Source organism: Halichoerus grypus, chromosome 6, assembly GCF_964656455.1.
Source record: "Halichoerus grypus chromosome 6, mHalGry1.hap1.1, whole genome shotgun sequence".
Taxonomy (NCBI): Eukaryota; Metazoa; Chordata; class Mammalia; order Carnivora; family Phocidae; genus Halichoerus; species Halichoerus grypus.
This window is the reverse complement of record NC_135717.1, coordinates 141,421,435-141,440,990: the sequence shown is the minus strand read 5'-3', so window position 1 is coordinate 141,440,990 and position 19,556 is coordinate 141,421,435. Positions and strand designations below refer to the sequence as shown.

At 34.1% G+C, this 19,556-nt stretch overlaps 1 protein-coding gene across 1 annotated transcript in view; it reads right to left on the bottom strand.

Annotated features, from left to right (window-relative positions):
• PTPRQ (protein tyrosine phosphatase receptor type Q) overlaps positions 1–16,910 on the bottom strand; it is a 199,769-nt gene extending 182,859 nt beyond the window's left edge. The window contains exons 1-8 of the mRNA XM_078074126.1: positions 16,857–16,910; positions 16,399–16,510; positions 15,502–15,728; positions 12,825–12,894; positions 6,822–7,021; positions 5,419–5,668; positions 3,722–3,850; positions 1,246–1,392 (exon numbers count right to left, since the gene is read on the bottom strand). Of these exons, the coding sequence (XP_077930252.1) occupies positions 1,246–1,392; positions 3,722–3,850; positions 5,419–5,668; positions 6,822–7,021; positions 12,825–12,894; positions 15,502–15,728; positions 16,399–16,510; positions 16,857–16,910 (1,189 nt within the window). The remainder of the gene's footprint in view (positions 1–1,245; positions 1,393–3,721; positions 3,851–5,418; positions 5,669–6,821; positions 7,022–12,824; positions 12,895–15,501; positions 15,729–16,398; positions 16,511–16,856) is intronic.
• Positions 16,911–19,556: the final 2,646 nt, after the last annotated feature.

Sequence of the window (19,556 nt, the reverse complement as noted above, 5' to 3'; positions counted from 1 at the left end):
TTGAGAAAATGCTATTAAAATCAAACTCAAGGACTCTAATCTGATGAGGGCCAGGTCACTCTGCTGTTTTTGGTAGCCATTCATAAAGCTGTCTAGCTTTCTAAGAAATGCTTAAGAGCATTTATTAGGTGACGGGGAGATTTAAGGTGTAATGGAAAAGACATGCAAAGCTAAGATTCTTCTGACAGAAATACAATGGAAAAATATTAATAATGAAAAAAATGAGAATATTTTTGCTTGTAAGTATACATCTCTTTCTTAATCTGTGTTTGAAATCATATACACATCAGCATTTTCATTTGAAATTGATATAAAACATAATTTTTTCATTCTTTCAACAGCAAAATATTACCAATGGTTAATTGTTTTTTGAAGGGGAGTACAAAATTCCCTAATAGTTGCTGCCCTCTAATGGTCAAATACTTGAGTGATTTATCTGATGAACGTATGCCCAATCTTCAGCTGTATGTGCATGTGTGCACTTGCACACGTGTGTATTCAATTTACAAGTTACTGTATGTTAGCTATCACACAAAATTTGGAAACTTTTCCAAATGTTAATGTACTTGTAATAAAATTGTGATCTTCTCAAATAATTGCAATCCCTAAGTAAAACTGAAGACATTTTAGCAAATTCGGTACGGGCCAGGAAAATATGCAGTGAGACAATGAGGGAACATTTTTTAAACATCTAAAACTGTGATGTTTAATACATGCAAACAAAAACTTTCTTTAGGAGAGCCATTGTTTTAATTATTTGGGGATGTGCTGGTAAATTTGTATTATGCACCCTCTAGGAATCCTCACTTGCTTAAAATACCCTTTTGTTTACAAACATATTTTGTTAGAGGCATTGGGGATATATGGATTCCCCTAAACACCATTCTGTGAGAAAAATCTATTCTACATTGAATAATGTGAGTCAAATGATGTTAAAAGTGTTTATTTGTTTCCTTTGACCTCATGAAGTTTTGCCAATCTTCACCGTGAGTCACAAACAGACTGATACTACATGTACTACTTCCTAATCTTGCTTGATCTCCAGTTCCTCTATGAAGCATGCTGCAGGGTTTAATATTCTGAGGAACGCATGTTCGGAATGCATTAGGTAGTAATCTGATAAGGAAATAGCATGAATTAAATAAATACAAACCAAATAGCTTCTAATATAATGTTTAACCAGTGCAATAAAATCCACAAGCAGAGTAAAATATCTTATGAACAAACTGAAGAAGATGTTCTTACCTTCTGGAGGAGTGAACACTGAAATATTTGATTTGGGTCCAATGCCTGCACTGGTCTCAGCTGCAACATATACATCATACACCGTAAATGGTGTTAGGTTAGTGAATGCAAACTTAAGGTCTTTTGTGCTATTATCCAAAATCCGACCTGCAAAAAGATACCATGGATTATTTTCTCGTTAGGCATGCAATCATTCTCACATTTAAGTAGAGAGCCAAGAATAGCAATTAATGTTTGTTATTACAATTTTAAAACATTATAATTACAATTATTACAAGTTTCAAACATTTAGCTTAGTGGTACATTGATATCAGGTTAATTAAAACAATAGAAACAGGGCGCCTGGGTGGCTCAGTTGGTTGAGCAACTGCCTTCGGCTCAGGTCATGATCCTGGAGTCCCGGGATCGAGTCCCGCATCGGGCTCCCTGCTCAGCAGGGAGTCTGCCTCTCCCTCTCCCGCTCCCCCCTCTTGTGCTCTCTCTCTCTCAAATAAATAAATAAAATCTTTAAAAAAAAACAAAAAACCAAAAAAACAAAAAACAATAGAAACAACATGAAAATCTAGTATTCAAAATAATTTATTAAATCATAAAGCCCTATCCAAATACCATGTTATTTTTTGACATTTTTTTAAAAAGAAAACATTAGATTTGGGCTAATATTAAAATAGTGACAGTATTTTATACATAAATTTAGTTAATTAAAATGTTAAATATTTTCATTATCTTCTATAAAAAGACATACTTAGAAAATATTTGTAGTTCAGCTTCTGAGCAAAGCTCCTTAAATAGTCCATCATCAAAATTCTTTTAATCCTCAACTTTACCTCTGAGTAATTCTTTCTTCCTTTGCTGCAGCTGAAACCTGGGTCTCCCCTAAAACACGGCTTCTATTCCCTGCAGCCACCCCAAATGATCTAATTTTTCCCACGGTCATCAAGTGATGAGGCCTTCAGGTATAGTATGTGTTCCAACCCACCTCCCTCCTTACAAAAGCTCACACCTTTCAATCTCATGTCATGGATGGCCTCCACCAGTCCTCCTTGTTGCCGTGATTGATCTTCTAGGCCCATGGTCACTCACCCTCATTCTGGATGATTTAGTGCCTGCTTCAATGTCACTGTCTTCAGTGCTACCATCTTAATTTGTGGTGATTTCAGGATCCCTAGACTTGACTCTTAAAACACTCCTAGCTCTCCTCAAATAATCTAATCCACCACCCTATCTCAGCCACTCCCATAGACATCACTATTACCAGTAACTGCGAATCTTCCATGATCTCAATTTTGTGCAACTCTCTCTGACCATTCCTTCTTATCTCCTGTTCACTTATTCTAGAACCCTGAAGCAACAATTCTTTAAGTTCATTGGGACCTCCTGCACACCTGGGTGGCTCAGTCGGTTAAGCATCTGCCTTCAGCTCAGGTCATGATGCCAGGGTCCTGGGATTGAGCCCCACATCGGGCTCCCTGCTCAGCAGAGAGTCTGCTTCTCCCTCTCCCTCTGTTCCTGCACTCTCTCTCTCAAATAAACAAATAAAATCTTAAAAAAAAAAAAAAACTTTAAAAAAATAAAAAATTAAAAAAAAAAGGTCATTGATCTTATCCATTGATCTTATGAACTATTTTATTCTGCTTGGTTTGGTCCCTCACCACTTGGTTTCCACTCCTTATCCAGCCTCAATGGCACTGTCAATTATAATCACTACCTTTACATAAGCCTTCCATTCCATTGCCCTCCTCTTGTTGAAGAGAGCTGGAGAAAAACACAAATCCACTTTGATTGATATCACTTTATTCAATACCACACCTCAAAGGAGCCCTAAATTTTGCCTAGCCCTGTACTCAACTTCCGTGACCCAATCACTCTCTACTCTTCTGGTTGATTTTTTTTCATAGAACCATAGCATCTCAGATTAGAAAAGAATTTTAGAGTTTACTTAATTGACATCCAGCAATAATATCTGAACCCCTCAAAATATCTGACAAGGGGATGTCCAGGTCCTGCTTATTCACAAAGATGGAGAACTTGCTACATTATGAAGCTGCCTATATTATTTTTAGAGAGCTCCAATTATTAGAAATGCATTCCTTGTTCTAAGCAGAGATTTGATCTAACTGAAGTCCATTGTTCTTCATAAACATATTTGCAATTAAGTAAGTCAAGGTCCTCCTGTTCAAACATTTGAAGACACGTATGTCCTCTAACACTTCTCTTCTTAGGAGTTATCTCATTCTTTCAGCTTCTCCTCATGTAAATATGGAACATGGACAATGTTTTGCCATCCGTATACTTATTTATGATTTTAAACAAAAAGTTCAAAGAACCTCACCTCCCTTAATTGCTTTTCTATTATCTGCTTCAATTGTAGGATCTTACAAAAAAGAGCATGGTATTTTTAAGGAGTTTGATAATACTAACATATTTTGCATAATTCTTATTCCAAAAGGTAAACACAAAACTGATTGAGACTTACCTGATGGTCCATATAATTCAACTCTGTAACTAAATTTCCCTGTTACTACAGTAGGTGGGTCCCATGAAATTGAAAAGGACTTCCCTGTAATGTTGCCTGTTATATAGTTTTGTGGTGGTCCTTCAGGCACTAAAATTGTTATTAAAAAAAATGAATAAATAATATATACTTAAAATAAATGAGCATCTTATTAAATACACACAATAAAACACAAAGTCAGAAAGAAAATAAAATATCACACTATGAGCAAAGGGTTTTTTAATTTTACAAAAAAGGAAAAATGAACGAATTGAAGAATTTAAATAAGACATGCTGGATCATCAGATGAACTACTTATTTGCAACAGTTACTAATTTAATTTAATGTTGTATATGACTGCACAGGGTGTTTCATTCTCATTCCAATATTGTTCCTTGCACAGTTACATTGTCTTGATAACACACTTATATATTGAATTCAACCAGGCCTGGGCATCTGACTTGAAAAACACTCTCCCCCTGGTGGACACAGGTAGAAGGGTCAGGGAATTAACTCGACCTACATTACCTTATTGGCAAAGATCTTCACTTTCTGCATCAATATTTGTATTTGGTTCTGAGAGGAAATTTATAACCTATAGTTAGAAGATTCTAATGTAACATTGGTAACATATAAAAAATAATGACATTTAAAAATAGTCTACTTTTCACAAATGTGTTCCTACATTTTACTTTCTTTTGACTGAAGTGAAATATTCCAACTATTTTTCTCAAGCCAAAGTTCTTGTCTACTAAATTTCACTTTGTGCTATCCTTATGAAATTATTTTTTAACTGTATAAGAAGTATGGAAGGAGGAAATGGTTCAAAGATGACTATTTAAATCAAGAAAAAACTTCAAACTTAATGTGATGAAATGATAAAAGCTGACAGCTATGTCATCAGAAAAAAAAATACTGAGCTTTAGGGAAATTACCCTACCAGTAATAATTTCCAGTAACCTCAAAAATTACCAATCACAAATGAATGTCTGATACTACATATTTAATATGGTATTGTGTCAGTAACTACATAAATTTACATATATATATACTACTATAATCCCATAATTAAATATATAACACCCATAGCTAGAAATGTATAGTCTTCAAATTTAGTAGTAATAATATCTAATTATACTCATTGAATCCTAACACCACCACCATAAGGGAGGTACTATTGCTGTATCCATTTTTCACATAGGGAAACCCAGTGCAAAGAGGAGATAAGTAGGTATATTTTTTAAGTACTATTTTTGTCTAATATTGAAATGTGAATCACACGATATTTCTACCACTATAGGTGTTACTTTTGGTTTTAACAGTATCAGTGAGAGGAGGCTGTAGATGATTATAGGAGAAGGAGAAGGGCAGAGATGATTAAGAAAAATTGCTCAGATCAAAGAACAATAAAAGCTGATCATAGGATCATGGTTATTAGCTCAAGAATCCATTCTTCCAAATCTCCTTTCTCTTTTTAGTTGTTTATGTTAGTACTGTAAAAGAGTACTGAAATTAAAGATGCTCCAGATGATATGCCCATGATCTATTATTGGGGGGAAACGTTATTGGAAGGGAAAGAAAGTTTTAACAAAAAGATCTACATGGAAAAAATGAAAGATTATTATATAACTAATTTAATTCTTTTTTTTTTTCTACCTACACAAAAAATGAAACCATACCTGATTCTGGTGTTCTGACAATCGTACTATCAATATAACCTGCTTCAGTTGTAACAGCAGAAACTTCAAAAAGATACGTTGTATAAGGTCTCAAATGTGTCACTAAAAAACTGATAGGCTCTTTCCACACAGAGCTTATCTTACTCCTCGCCAACGTGCTTGACGAATATGTCGTACGTGATGGAGGCGTAACTCTACCAAGGGTTGGAGAAGGGCTGGTTGTACTCCATAAAAAAGATTCATTATTCTCCTAGTGAATAAAATAAATAGCAACAGAAAAATAATGTAGTATCTCTTGATGAACATGAGAAGTGTAATTCATTTATTTTTCCTTTATAGCATAAATATTATTCTTAAATTTATGTGTATGTGTATGATTCATTAAGATTTTAATAGATTGTTATCTGTTCAAGCTATGGACAAATTTGCTGGAACTTAATTATACCCATTTATGTTTACAGTGTTAGAACAGAATATATTTATTGCATTCTTTATACCTTCATATTTCTTATGAATAGGACTTCAAAAGGCTTAGAATAAAGGTAAAGCAACAGCAAAATCATTAGTAAGAATTTTTAAAATTCATGTTAAAAGTGCAAGAGCCAAAGAGATAAACTATTTTCCCTTTTGTGAAATTTCAAGCATAAGTCACTTTCTCACTGGTACTATCATTTTTTTCCTCATAAATAATCAAATGATAAAGCCAATAGCACATATGTGCAAGTATGTATGTTTGTGTGTGTATTAAAAATACAGGCTAATTTTAAAAAGAAGGTTTTAAGACTTCTATAACTTACAGTATTTAAAACAAAAGTAATATTGTTTGTTTTTCCATCAATAATATCACAAAGATCATCTAGATTGTTTTTGAGAGCATTATTATGGTACTTCCAGGGATTTCCCATAAATGACTAGAGTCCTAACAAATTCTTCACCAAAGATATGCACAACAAAAACAATCTACTTCCACAAACATAACTTCGACTGTTGCCTTCCCTACCCCTCCTGTCCTGTGGAAATATTATCTTTTTTCCAGTGATATTCTATACTTTCCTATCAGTTCTTTTGATAAAATATCCTCCACCCAAAATACTCCCCTCACACGATCTCCCCTGTCCTTACACCAAGGCCAATCCAAGGTCCATTAACAAATGCTACTCCTTCCATGAAGTCTCTTCAGAGCTCCCTGTGAGATTTTTCTACCTCTTGAATTCTCACACCTTTATCTTATTCTACCTTGAATACAGTCAATTGTGTATGACATGATACTATAACTGAACACTCTAAGGAATCGAACAGCTAATAACCACTGTGGTTAAAGAAGTTTCCAGATACTGGAAACTTCAAGTTATAAGCTCACACCTAAAATTTCTGAGACGCAGAAAATGTTCCATAATACTTACATTACATTCTGGCATTTTCCCAGTCAAAATGTCTTCTACTCTGATGGAGACATCTTTCACTACTGTCCCACTTCTGGCATGTTTCACACTAATCTTGAAGCTGGTAATTTTGCCATTTGGTTGCCTAGGTAAATACCAAATCAGGTTTACTGTTGAATAGTTAAAGGTCTCAACTGTGAGATTCACCACTTTTCCTGGAGCTGGGGAAGTGACAGAAATTGAAGGAAAGGAAAAAACACTGTTATAAAATTTAGAATGGCATTTATATAATGTTGAGATGTTATATTTCTTATGTCATATAAAATTAAATATACTCTGTTAGAAAAAAATCTACTTGGGTGAGACTTTTTGAAATATATTTAATTAATTTTGCCTAAGATAAAAAACTGGAACTTGAGCCCACAGAGTTACGTTTAAGAGGCAAATAAGTTTTACTTTAGGATTATTTGTCTAAGGGATCCATTGGTGAACTATTTCAAATAAGTCTGAAAAATATCCAATCAACAGTTATTTGTGAATATACAAACAAATTTGAGTAACAAATCCTCTCCTAAAATATTTTGGAATTATGCAGATTCCTTAGATAATGAAGAAGTGGCAAACTGAAACAATTATCCAACCATTTACACCAAAAAGCACATTTCTGGAATGTACGTAAATATCTAGTGTCTAATATAAAGTGAATAGCACCCAACTGGTTGTGGTTATTATATTTTGAGTTTTATACAACCTCAAAATCAACTTTCATCAGAATTCATACACTTTATTATCAGTTATTGATAAACCGCAATAACAATCTATATGCTGGGGGTACCTGGGTGGCTCAGTTGAGTGGGCATCTGCCTTTGACTCAGGTCATGATCCCAGGGTCCTAGGATGGAGCCCATGTAGGGCTCCCTGCTCATCAGGGGAGTCTGCCTCTTCCTCTGTCCCTCCCCCGACTTGTGCTCGTTCTCTCTCTTTCTTTCTCTCTCTCTTAAATAAATAAAATCTTTTTAAAAAAATCTATATGCTATTTTAGCTGAGATGAGACAAACATGAAGCCAGAATGAAGGAAAATTATGCCCACTAATTTCAAGGGAAGTTATGCAAAACTGACAAAGTAGAGTAAATAATCAAGATCCTTTAGAATATAGAACAAACATGACAAATCACTATTGAGAGAAATAAAAACAAAACAGGATGTCTGTGGTAAAACAAAATAAGTGATAACAGAGGTGCCTACTATTAAGATACCGAATAATTAGAGTTTAAATGCACATTGTAGGGAAGAATACCAAAATATGATTTGTAAATGAAAGCCATATAAGTTACATAAGGAACTTAGGTCATGGGAAAGAGGTTGTATATGAATGATATGAGTTAAACTGGAGAAACTAGGAAACTTAAGGACAGCCGCATTTTAATGGGAAAAAATAAAACAATTTGGAAGAATGATTAATCATTAATAATGGATAGAATGATGGATGGAAATTTTTTTCTCCAAGGAAAACTCATCAATGTAATTAATTAAAGCTTAAGAAGGACAATGACAATATAATTCTCTGACACTAAAGATTTAATATTTGAATTTCTTTTGGATGGATAAAATATAATAAAGCAAAATATTAAAATGTTAAATATATGATGCTATGAAATTATGAGTTAAAACTTTTATCATGAATCTCTTTTTAAAACTGAATATATTTGGCATATAACTGTATAAATTTAAAGTGTGGGGCACCTGGGTGGCTCAGTCAGTTAAGCGTCAGTCAGTTAAGCATCTGCCTTCGGCTCAGGTCATGATCCGGGAGTCCTGGGATTGAGTCCTGCATAGGGCTTCCTGTTCAGTGGAGAGTCTACTTCTCCCTCTGCCCCCACCCTGCTCATGCTCTCTCTCTCTCTCAAATAAATAAATAAAATATTTAAAAATAAAATAAAATGAATTTAAGGTGTATGAGGTGTGAATTTGATACATTTCCATATTGTATTATGACTGCTATTGTAGTAATATTTAGTACGTCTATCATATTATATAATTATAATATCACATTACATAACTATAATATTGCATTGTTATCTATATTCATTATACTGTGCATCAGATCTCTATGGCTTATTTATTACTTGAGGCAAGTTTGTACCCATAAACAACATCAATCTTATTCTCCCGCCTCTATCCTCTGGTGACCACCAATTTACTCTCTTCATGAATCCCAATCACTCTTTTAAATTTCTTATTTGTGTAAACTATACAAATCTTTATAAGTATGCCTGATATACACACACACACACACACACAAATTATATACATACAAAAAAAAATGCAATTTGTTTTCTAAACATTTTCAAATGAGCCTCAATAACAGTCACAGGGAACTACTCAAGTATAGAGAAATTTGAATTTATAAGGTAACCAAAACTTTATTAAATACATGATCTCAAATTGTTTAAAAAGTGACCAGAAATATTAAATACATAGAAAGTAATTAAATATGTTGGGGCACCTGGGTGGCTCAGTCAGTTAGTTAAAGCATCTGCCTTCAGCTCAGGTCATGATCCCAGTGTCCTGGGATCAGATTGAGCCCCACTCCTGGGATTGAGCTCCTCTGGAGCCCCCTGTTGAGCCCCCTGTCGGGCTCCCTGCTCAGCAGTCTGCTTCTCCCTCTCCCTCTGCCCCTCCCCCTGCTCATGATCTCTGTCTCAGATAAATGAATAAAATATTTTTTAAAAAGAAAGTAATTAAATATGTTAAATAACACTTAGTGAAAAAATGGTATTTTTATTAACTTGCTTTAATAATTTTTGTCTCAATTAAATATTTCTGCTTTTATTTTCCGTTTGTGACTTCATTATGTCTGAAGAATAAACCTGGCTCTTTTCTGTAGTTGGTAGGTCTTTCCCTACTTTAAATATTCTAGTTTCTACTACTGGCCTTTTATGTACCAAAACCCATTATTTCTTGATGTTCATAGAGTGAACTTATCCATCTTGATCCAAGTAAAGGTTTGACACCGTGGTATCAAAAATTTCTGTTTATAAAGTCATTTCATCTTTCAGATAAGTGTCTTCCAACACTTTGAGGATATATCTAGACTAGTGACATGCATAAATTTGTATAGGTATGTGAAGGTGTCTACAACTTTTCAAAGTGTACACTATGCAAAGTATACATTTATTGAGCCAGAAAGAAACTTCATAAATCCAATATAGAGACTTTTCCTGCATTTCTAAAGATCCATCAAGTTGAAAATGGAGGTGCATTCTATTATCTTAGAGCCAAAATAAATTCTATGTTTACCTGAAATAATGCTGCATGGGAAGTTAAGAAGTTGAGATTTTTGTGCTTGTGGATGCAACATCAACTCAGTATGGCATAAATAGTTAACCTGTATACTCTTCCCAAGAGTATTTTTATTCATGGGAAAAGAAATTCCTTCTGATTTAACAATAAAAAATGCAGCTTATTTATTCCATTGAACTATTCCTTAAATTTGTGTTCTGTATAGCATAAATAATAAAAAGGGGTACTTGGGTGAAAATTGCAGAATACTGATACAATTAAATTTATATTTACATTATGTTTTTACCTCTTTACATTTACCAAAAAAAAAAAAGTCAATATAGGGGCAAGAGAAATTATATAATTATCCGATTTGCCCAAAAACACACAATAAATGAGAAACAGTAAGACTCCCAAGACAAAACTTTTCATGTCATTCAAAAGTTATTCCAATTAACTTCCCTAAAACTTAAAAACATAAGTAATAAATTTTTATTTTATATCCTAGTGAATATTTAATTTTGAAATGATAATTTTCCCACTTGAATTTTAGTTGTACAAATAATTTGAGAGTCAATATGCTCAAAATCAACAAGAGTAATTTAAACCTCATAAATCATTAATTTCTAATTTTAAATAAACTCCTGAATTTTCTCTAACTTCTTATGGGATAGAGCATGTTTTCATATGATTCTCTAGATAAAGTCTCAAATAGAAACTAGGCCACAAAGCTTGATGCATGTTTTTTAACATGAGCCAATACATTATCCTCTCTAGATACACAGGGCCCATTTCAATTTATCCCTTTGGCATAAAGTGGTTCACTGGAAGATTTTTATCTTTTAAATATGTAAAACATTTATAGTTGCAAAAAATTATGGAAATTCTTTTTATAACAGTTATCACTAACCTGACATATTACTTAGTAACTCATGTATCTTAGCCCACAAGAATGTAAGTTCCACAGAAAATATCTGTTGTTGAATGGAGGTGCCATTATTTATTTAATCATACTGCATTTATTGGTTCTAACTTTTTGCTATTATAAGTAAATAGAGGAATTATTAAATAAATAAAAGCACCTCCAATCACTAACTTATTTTTATCACAAAGCTTATGTTCTACTAGGCTGATATATACAATAAAAAATAAGCAAGTAAATATGTAACATATCAGGCTGGTCCAATGAAGAAAAATAATGTGTTAAGGCTAGAGATGGACAGGAGGAAATAGAGGCTATTTTATAAGGTGTAGTTAGGAAAGTAATGTGAGATTTTTTTTTTTTTTTTTTTTTTTAAAGATTTTATTTATTCATTTGAGACACAGAGATACAGAGAGAGAGAGAGAGAAAGCATGAGCAGGGAGAGAGGCAGAGGCAGAGGGAGAAGCAGGCTCCTCGCTGAGCCAGGAGCCCGATGTGGGGCTCGATCCCTGGACCCTGGGATCATGACCTGAGCTGAAGGCAGACGCTTAACCATCTGAGCCACCCAGGCGCCCCAGTAATGTGAGATTTGAATTAACTAGGGGAGAGAGACATGCGGATATTTAGTGAAAGAGTATTCCAGTTAGAGGAAACAGCAAGTGCAAAGGCCCTTTGATGGAAGATAGGTATGGATGGTGTATTTGGAGGGAGGGGAGAATGTTAGAGATGGATCAGAGAGGGAAAAGAACATCCAGAGTGCTATGGACCATGGGAAGGACTTACGGTCTTATTCTGAGTAAGATAGGAGCCCTATTAGGAAGAGAGAAGCAGGGGCTCCTGGGTGGCTCAGTCATTAAGCATCTGCCTTCGGCTCAGGTCATGATCCCAGGGTCCTGGGATCGAGCCCCATATTGGGCTCCCTGCTCTGCAGGAAGCCTGCTTCTTCCTCTCCCACTCCCCTTGCTTGTGTTCCCTCTCTCGCTGTGTCTCTCTCTGTCAAATAAATAAATAAAATCTTAAAAAAAAAAAGGTAAGAGAGAAGCAATATGTTCTGGCTTATGTTTCAAAAGATGACATAGCTCATGTGGAGAAAGGGAACTGTAGGCAAGTAAGCTGGAAACAGGAAAACCAGTAAGGAGACTTTCAATTGTTCAGGCAAGAAGTGATAATAGATTAGACTGATTTGCAATTAGGGTGAGATTCAGGATGCATTTTGATGTAGTGCTGGCGCAATTTGCTGATAGAGTATACTATGAGAGAGAGGCATCAATGGTACCTCAGGCTCTTTCCTCTCCACCATTGAAAGAAGGGAGGTATCTTCAATTGGTTTGATAACGACTACATGTTATGGAATAATATAACTATAAAATCTATATTTCCAAAAGTCTAATGTCATAGAAGTGTGTATGATTTGATATTAACAGGAAAAAGCAGGCTATAAACTTGCATAATTGGCATAAGGCTACTTTCATGAATATATAGTCACATAGACACATATTCATGGGAGAAAAAAAGGACCAACCAGGAGTGAACCAAAATGGTAACAGAGTTTTTATATGACAAGGCCATGGATAATTTTTACTGTTTCTTATTTTTTCAAAGTTTTTTTAAGATAACACGTACTGATTTCATAATCATAGAGAACAATATATAATTTTAATGAATAACTATCCAAGAAGACTCTAAAAGTAATCGAATGGCCATGCTTTTGAAGATTCTATGGATTTTAACACCATTATCTGGTTTATATGCCTATTTATTATAAATGACAAAAACTCATAATTAAGTTAAGTTGGAACAAATGATTTAGGCAAATTACCACTTTCCGCAGTTTGGAAAAGAAATGGGTCACTAAACACTCCAATACCAGCACTGTTTTCAGCAGCAACCTAAAACAGACCAAAAGAATTATGTTCAAACTTTTTACTCTCTAATTAAACAGAATCTGAAATAATAAAATTTTGACTTGTTGATAAGTTAAATGATAAAGACACTTTTCCCTTAATTCCTGTAATACTCCCAAAGTAGAAAGCACACATGGAGCTATTCCTTATTTCCATTATCCTTAAGGGTATATTTGCAGCATAGTTTGATTCAACAGATTTCTTCAATTCCTAATGGAAAAATTAATAGTCAAGTTTTACAGTCAATTAGTAGTATTAATAGTAACAGTTATTATTTATGGGCAACTTTTACGTACCAGGAAATCTCCTAGAAATTTTACGTATCTCATTTTATCCACATTATCAAAGCATAAAGTGTTCTGATCAGAATTTTATAGATGAGGAAACTCATTGAGTGAAGTCAAGTAACTTGCCTGAGTCATACAGGAATAAGTGGTAGAACCAGAATTCCATTGAAGTCATGCTTATTTCTAAAGCTCAAACTCTTTCCATTATATTCACTTCATGCCAGACACTATGACTATTTCTGTAACAAATATGAAACCATATATATGGTATCTGGCTTTAGAGTTTACAATCTAATCAGTCAAATACATACTCAATAAAACAATTTTAAAAATAAGCTTAATCAGTTAGACTAAGTATTCTGAATTTAAAAGATAGAAAAATTCTTTTTGACTCAGATAGCCTAGTCAAGTAGACTAGAATAGGCAGAGAAAACGTCATTATTGAGGTCAAGACTCTTAATGCTCTTCCAAATGCCATAACTGGCGTCTGAAAACCTTAGTTTAAATTGAACTCCACCAACTCCTAAATGAGTAGTTGTAGGCAATTTACTGGTCCTATTCTAAGTCACATTTTCCTTCTCTTTAAAATGGGAATAACGATATATCTATGTCATAGAATTGTTCTAAGGACTAAATGAAATAACACATGTAAAGTACTTTTCTCCCCAGATTATGTAGATTTGATATCTACATTTGAAGATGTCAAATGTACTGCACCAATACCCTTTGGAATTCTGCAATGGCTAACATTTATTTGAACAGCGTAAAGGTAACAACAATGATTTATAAAGTGTGGGATTAAAAGAAGAATAAGGGCTTCCCAACAGGCCTGAAATAAGAGAATTCAAAGGAATAAAAATTCAAACTCCATAAAAATAGATCTAAGCAGAACTAGGTTAGCTAAATTACCTTTCTGTCTATAACAGCTTCTTATCACATTAAAATTTAATTTTTACATATTACCTTCAATAGTATATTTTAACATATATCTAAATATGGGCTGTTGACAGAAAATATGTATACTATGCCATTTTTATGTATCAGTTAGAAAATGTCTCCTACTCTTTTTTTTTTTTTTTTTTTTTAAGATTTTATTTATTTATTTGAGAGAGAGAGAGAGAGAGAAACAGCATGAGAGGGGATAGGTTCAGAGGGAGAAGCAGGCTCCCTGCCGAGCTGGGAGCCCGATGTGGGACTCGATCCCAGGACTCCGGGATCATGACCTGAGCCGAAGGCAGTCGCTTAACCAACTGAGCCACCCAGGCGCCCGAAAATGTCTCCTACTCTTTACCCATGTTTCTGCAATGAAATAGCCATCATGAATCTTTGGCTTTGACTTTTGCATCAGTAAAAATTTCCTTTTAACTGTTCTCATATGGGGGATCCCTACTATAGGGAAGCTCTCTAATTCTTACTGTGTGCTTTGCTTTCACAAATAGGCATGCTTCCAATAATGAAACCCCCACACCAGGCAAATTCTCTCTTTCCCATCATTTCTTACCATCCAGAAAGCCATCTCAGTTATGTCTTATCACATATTTATACAGCTTTTATAGATTTTTTTCTCTATATTCAATTATCTTAAAAGCTCAAAGAACATATTGATGTTATGTTGAAAATAGAAAGGATCAAAAAGATATCTGTATCTTTTACTATACTCTGGAAATATCACAAATATATCTTAATTGTAAACATTTTCATATGGCCTAATTTAGGATTGCTTTTTATATGCTCTTCTTAATTTCTAAATAAGATGTTTAATTTTGCATATTAAACATTGTAAAGAACTAAAAATTTTTATAAACACAAAGACACAATAAATGTTCAGGAAACACTTATTGAATGGAACTGAATTGAATTCATTGTTCTCCGAGAAGCTGGCTCAATAGAAACTTTCATACCATTATTCAAATTTTGATAACATACACACAAATACAACAGGATTAAGAGGAAAATAACAAAGATAACTTAAAGGTTAATGAAAAAGTAGAATATTTTTACTTATAAAGCCTAAATTATGTAATTTAAACTTGATTTATTCTTTGAAAAAGTTGCTAAGTTAAATGTTTTTAAAATAAATAAATTATATAAATACACCTAAAAATGAAAAGAGATTACAACAGTTGTTCAAATTTTAAGAGCCCAGATGGGCCCTGAGGTCATGACTCAGATGATCATTCTTCAATCACTTGGCTGTGTTCAGCTTTAAAGGCTGGTGGGAAAAAGCTCCTTCGCTTTTAAAATTAATACTAAGCATTAATATGAAGTACTTAATACTTAATACTAAATATTAACAAAATATTACCTTGATTTCATATGTTGTTCCAGGATTAAGATTAGTAAGAAGAACTTCCAGACTGTCTGGCTTTGTTCTAACTTGTGTGTATTCTGTTTGCATCCATGGACAAACTTCCTTATATTTAACAATGTAAGATACAATCCTTCCGTTTGGATTAGGTGGTGTATTCCAAGACAGAAGAATCCCGGCAGATCCAACTCTTTCTCCTGCTAGGAAGACTGGAGGCCCTGGTTCTATTTAAAAAAAAAAAAAAATGTTGTTAAAAGGTCAAACAATTATTGTATTTTCACAATCATAAATAAGAAAGTTTTTACAAATGTAGACTTTTGAAGTTCCCAAAGACTAATGGTCTCTCAAATGTGACTTTATCCTCCCTAGAGCTTTGCTACCAAAAGAAAAAAGAAGATTAAATGCTTTGGGGGATACCAGAAACATTCTTTTATAAGAATGTAAAAAATGGAATGCTACCACATACTACATGCCAAATACACTTTTGATGCCAGATCATTTTTAAGAGAAACTTATTTGTGCAAAGCTCACACATAAAACTAAGAAAGCAAGAACACAGTCTTACAAACTAAATAATTCTTCCCGAGCAAGTGTAGTGAGTCTATTTTCATGGCTCTGTATTATTTAAATATTACCATTAGCCATCTCTCTGATCCATTTCACAAACAAGTACAATTATCTTTACTCTCTGAAAGTCAAGAAAGCTAAAAAAACAGTAGAACACAGGTCCTAAAGAGATCACTTTCTTATGTTTCCATTTTGCCTTAATTACTAACCTGTTTTCATGTATATAAGGCACATAGTGCTAATGTAAGTATTTCCATCCAATAGATTTATACTAGCTGCAAAAACTTCATTAAAAATACTTCATAAAAAAAGGAAACATATACTCACTTGTTACATTGGTTGTCACTGTTCTACTAACAGGTGAGCTGTATGTTGTAGCAGAAATAGAATAGATGGTTACATCGTACCTAGTACCAGGAACAGCATTGGAAACATCAACCTAGAACACCAAAAACAAATAATTGCATTAAAACTCTTTCTGGAAAACAAGAAAGCTAAAACAATAAATCTATCACAACAACAAAATAAAGTAACATCTCACACAATAACTCTGCACTGTTTAAAATATTCCAAGTTCCATATTACTGCAAAATATAATAAATTTGTTCTATCACATAACTATTTACCAAGTAACAGATAATAAAAACTTATAAAACATACTGTGTTATCAAAAACTAAATCAGTATTTAATCTCTCTAGCTTGTTGTCACAAGAAACAACTATTTAAGAGTCTTAAAAAATCTACAGCCCATTGCTTAACATTTTTAGGAGTATATATGAAATACCTGTGTCTCTGAAGTTCCAATAAAAAGTAAAAGAAAAATGATAAGAAAATCCATCATTATTACATTTTTCAGGCAGTGGAATCACATTGATGGCTCTAGAGAGAAATGTTGCCTGCATTAATGATTTAAAGACAGATCCTCCTGGCAAGTACACAATTAATGAGCCTGGATTACTCAATAGCTCTGCCCTTTCTTTGTTAAACTATTCATGAACCCTTGGATGGCTGGCTGTAGGTTCAGGGTAAGACTTAAGAAAAAAAAAAAGGCATAGACGTTGCTAAGGTAACAGTCCACCCATGCTGAAACTCACACTCATCAATTCAGCATCAGTGTTTTTGTCTTCATTTTATGCTTTTAAAAAACTCTCAAAGGAGTAAGTGTTCATGGTGTATGAGTTTCATAAAGAACTTTCCTATGAGGACCAAATATAAACACAAGTTGGCTCAGCAAGTATGATAATGAAAACTATACCTGATACTCTCCACCTCCAAGATCTTTGATAGTAACAAAGCCACTGTCAGGAACGAGATCCACATGAAACCTCTCCACATGGCCAGAGGGCAGGCTCCAATACAGAGAAAAGGAATGTGTGGAAATATTGAAGGCTTTAAGTTTCTCGGGTTTTTCTGGTTCTGATATTGAAAAATAGAGGTTTGAAATAGAGTTATTCTCCTAAATATTCAAAGAAAAAATGAGAATCAATAATCTGTCAGATTTAAATATAACCACATTGTTAAAAAGCACTGAGTCCTTTAAATTATCTCCGGTCACACAATGGTGTTAGGCATGTAAATCTTTAATAGTAACCAGTTTTTAAGTATAATTATCAGAAATAATATATCAATTTATCTATCTGTTTCGGGGATATTCTTTACCTGCTAAACTCTGTTGGTTGCCCAAATGGTTTTTTAAAGCTTATGCTCTAATTGAAAACTTGAATCATTTTAAGCAAATTATTTAAGTCCAAACTATTGATCCAATTACCTGGATATTTTAACCAAGCAGAAGATAATTGGGAAAAAAAAATATAACTAACATCTGCCAAATTTTTTTAAAGGGTGAGCATTTCTGATGAATATTTACTCAGGTGTCTCCTTAAAAGAAAAGCTTTTTTCATCTAGGAAGTGAACTACGATAGCTTTTAAACAGTAAGTACTAATTGTCCTAGCCACTTCAACCATATTTTTCTACCTTTGCTTCCACTGTTCCCAGAGTTTTGTTTACGCTGCCTGTACCTCCTTGAAGGGAGTTTTCTACATAAAGTTCTTCTGATTGGTTGCCAATGAGTCAGATTTTCACTCTGCCTTATCTTTAGTGCAGATTCCAGAAAAACAATATAGGGGGAGGAAGAGAGATTATGAAGCCAAGCATGCAAAAAACATACCTGATAAAGACCAAATCTAATACCATTTCCAAAAAAAAAGGACTCTGGAATTAATTATTTAACTCTGCTTATCATTTTAAAGTCCATCTATCAGAGATGATTTCAAATGGATATAATTAAAAAAATGAAATATACATTTCCTAACAAAACTGATAGGGCACATGGCATAAAATAGAAACCTCAAGAGGTCAATTTCTCACATTTGGGCAGGTGAGAGATACTTTTAGAGTAGTCTTTCTTTATCTTCTTTGAAAAGTTCCTTTAATGTTTATAATGCTTCCCTAGTAACTGATCCAGGTATTGATCAATTAATTTCCACCATGACATTCTCAAAGATACAACAAACAGTCTCCTGGCATCATCTCCAAACTGTCTGTGTAGGGAAAACTGTAGTCTTATAATAACTCTTTAGAATACTGTAAACCCAGGGGCACCTGGGTGGCTCAGTCGTTAAGCGTCTGCTTTCGGCTCAGGTCATGATCCCAGGGTCCTGGGATCGAGCCCCGCATTGGGCTCCCTGCTCCACGGGAAGCCTGCTTCTCTCTCTCCCATTCCCCCTGCTTGTGTTTCTGCTCTTGCTGTGTCTCTCTCTGTCAAATAAATAAACACAATCTTTAAAAAATAAAATAAAATAGAATACTGTAAACCCAAGGTAAAAAGATCAGAGGAATACCCAGTTTATATGGGTAGAATTCCTTTGTTGTGCATAGCTGCTGGCATTTTTTCCTCGATCATTCTGCACACAGACCTATGTCCTCTGTATTCCCAAGCTTGAGAGAAAAGAGCTTGGTTCTTCTCACCAGCCCACATTAAAATAGGCAGAAGTCTAACATGACAAAAGTCCAACCAATCACTACTCATGCTGACTGATTTATGCGAGGGCTAATACTACGTATTTCCTCAAAGATCCTGGAAAGTGACTAATATCCATGAAATCTTAGACAAGAAACTGCAAAAAGACCTGGATGAAACTGTGGAAGAAAAAAAAAAAGATAAGAAAAGTGAAGGTCTGCTTACTGGGATGGTGGTGAGATAGGATGTAGTTTCCTAGACTGTGGTTTAAGATTACATGCTGAAGGACTCTTGGCTAAGAATGAAGCATGTCTCACCAAGAAGAGGAAGAATATATTTGTCTGGAAATCTGCCAATCTGATCAAGAGAGAAAGCCTGGAAGTTTCAACACAGTTTGGTAAAGACTTTTCAAAGTAGAGTGAATAGAAGCCCTGGAAATGGACAGAATTTAGTGTAACTGAGAAAGGCCAGCCTGAGTTTCTGGAATCAAGTAAGAAAGAGGAAGTCTGATGATTATGCAGGCC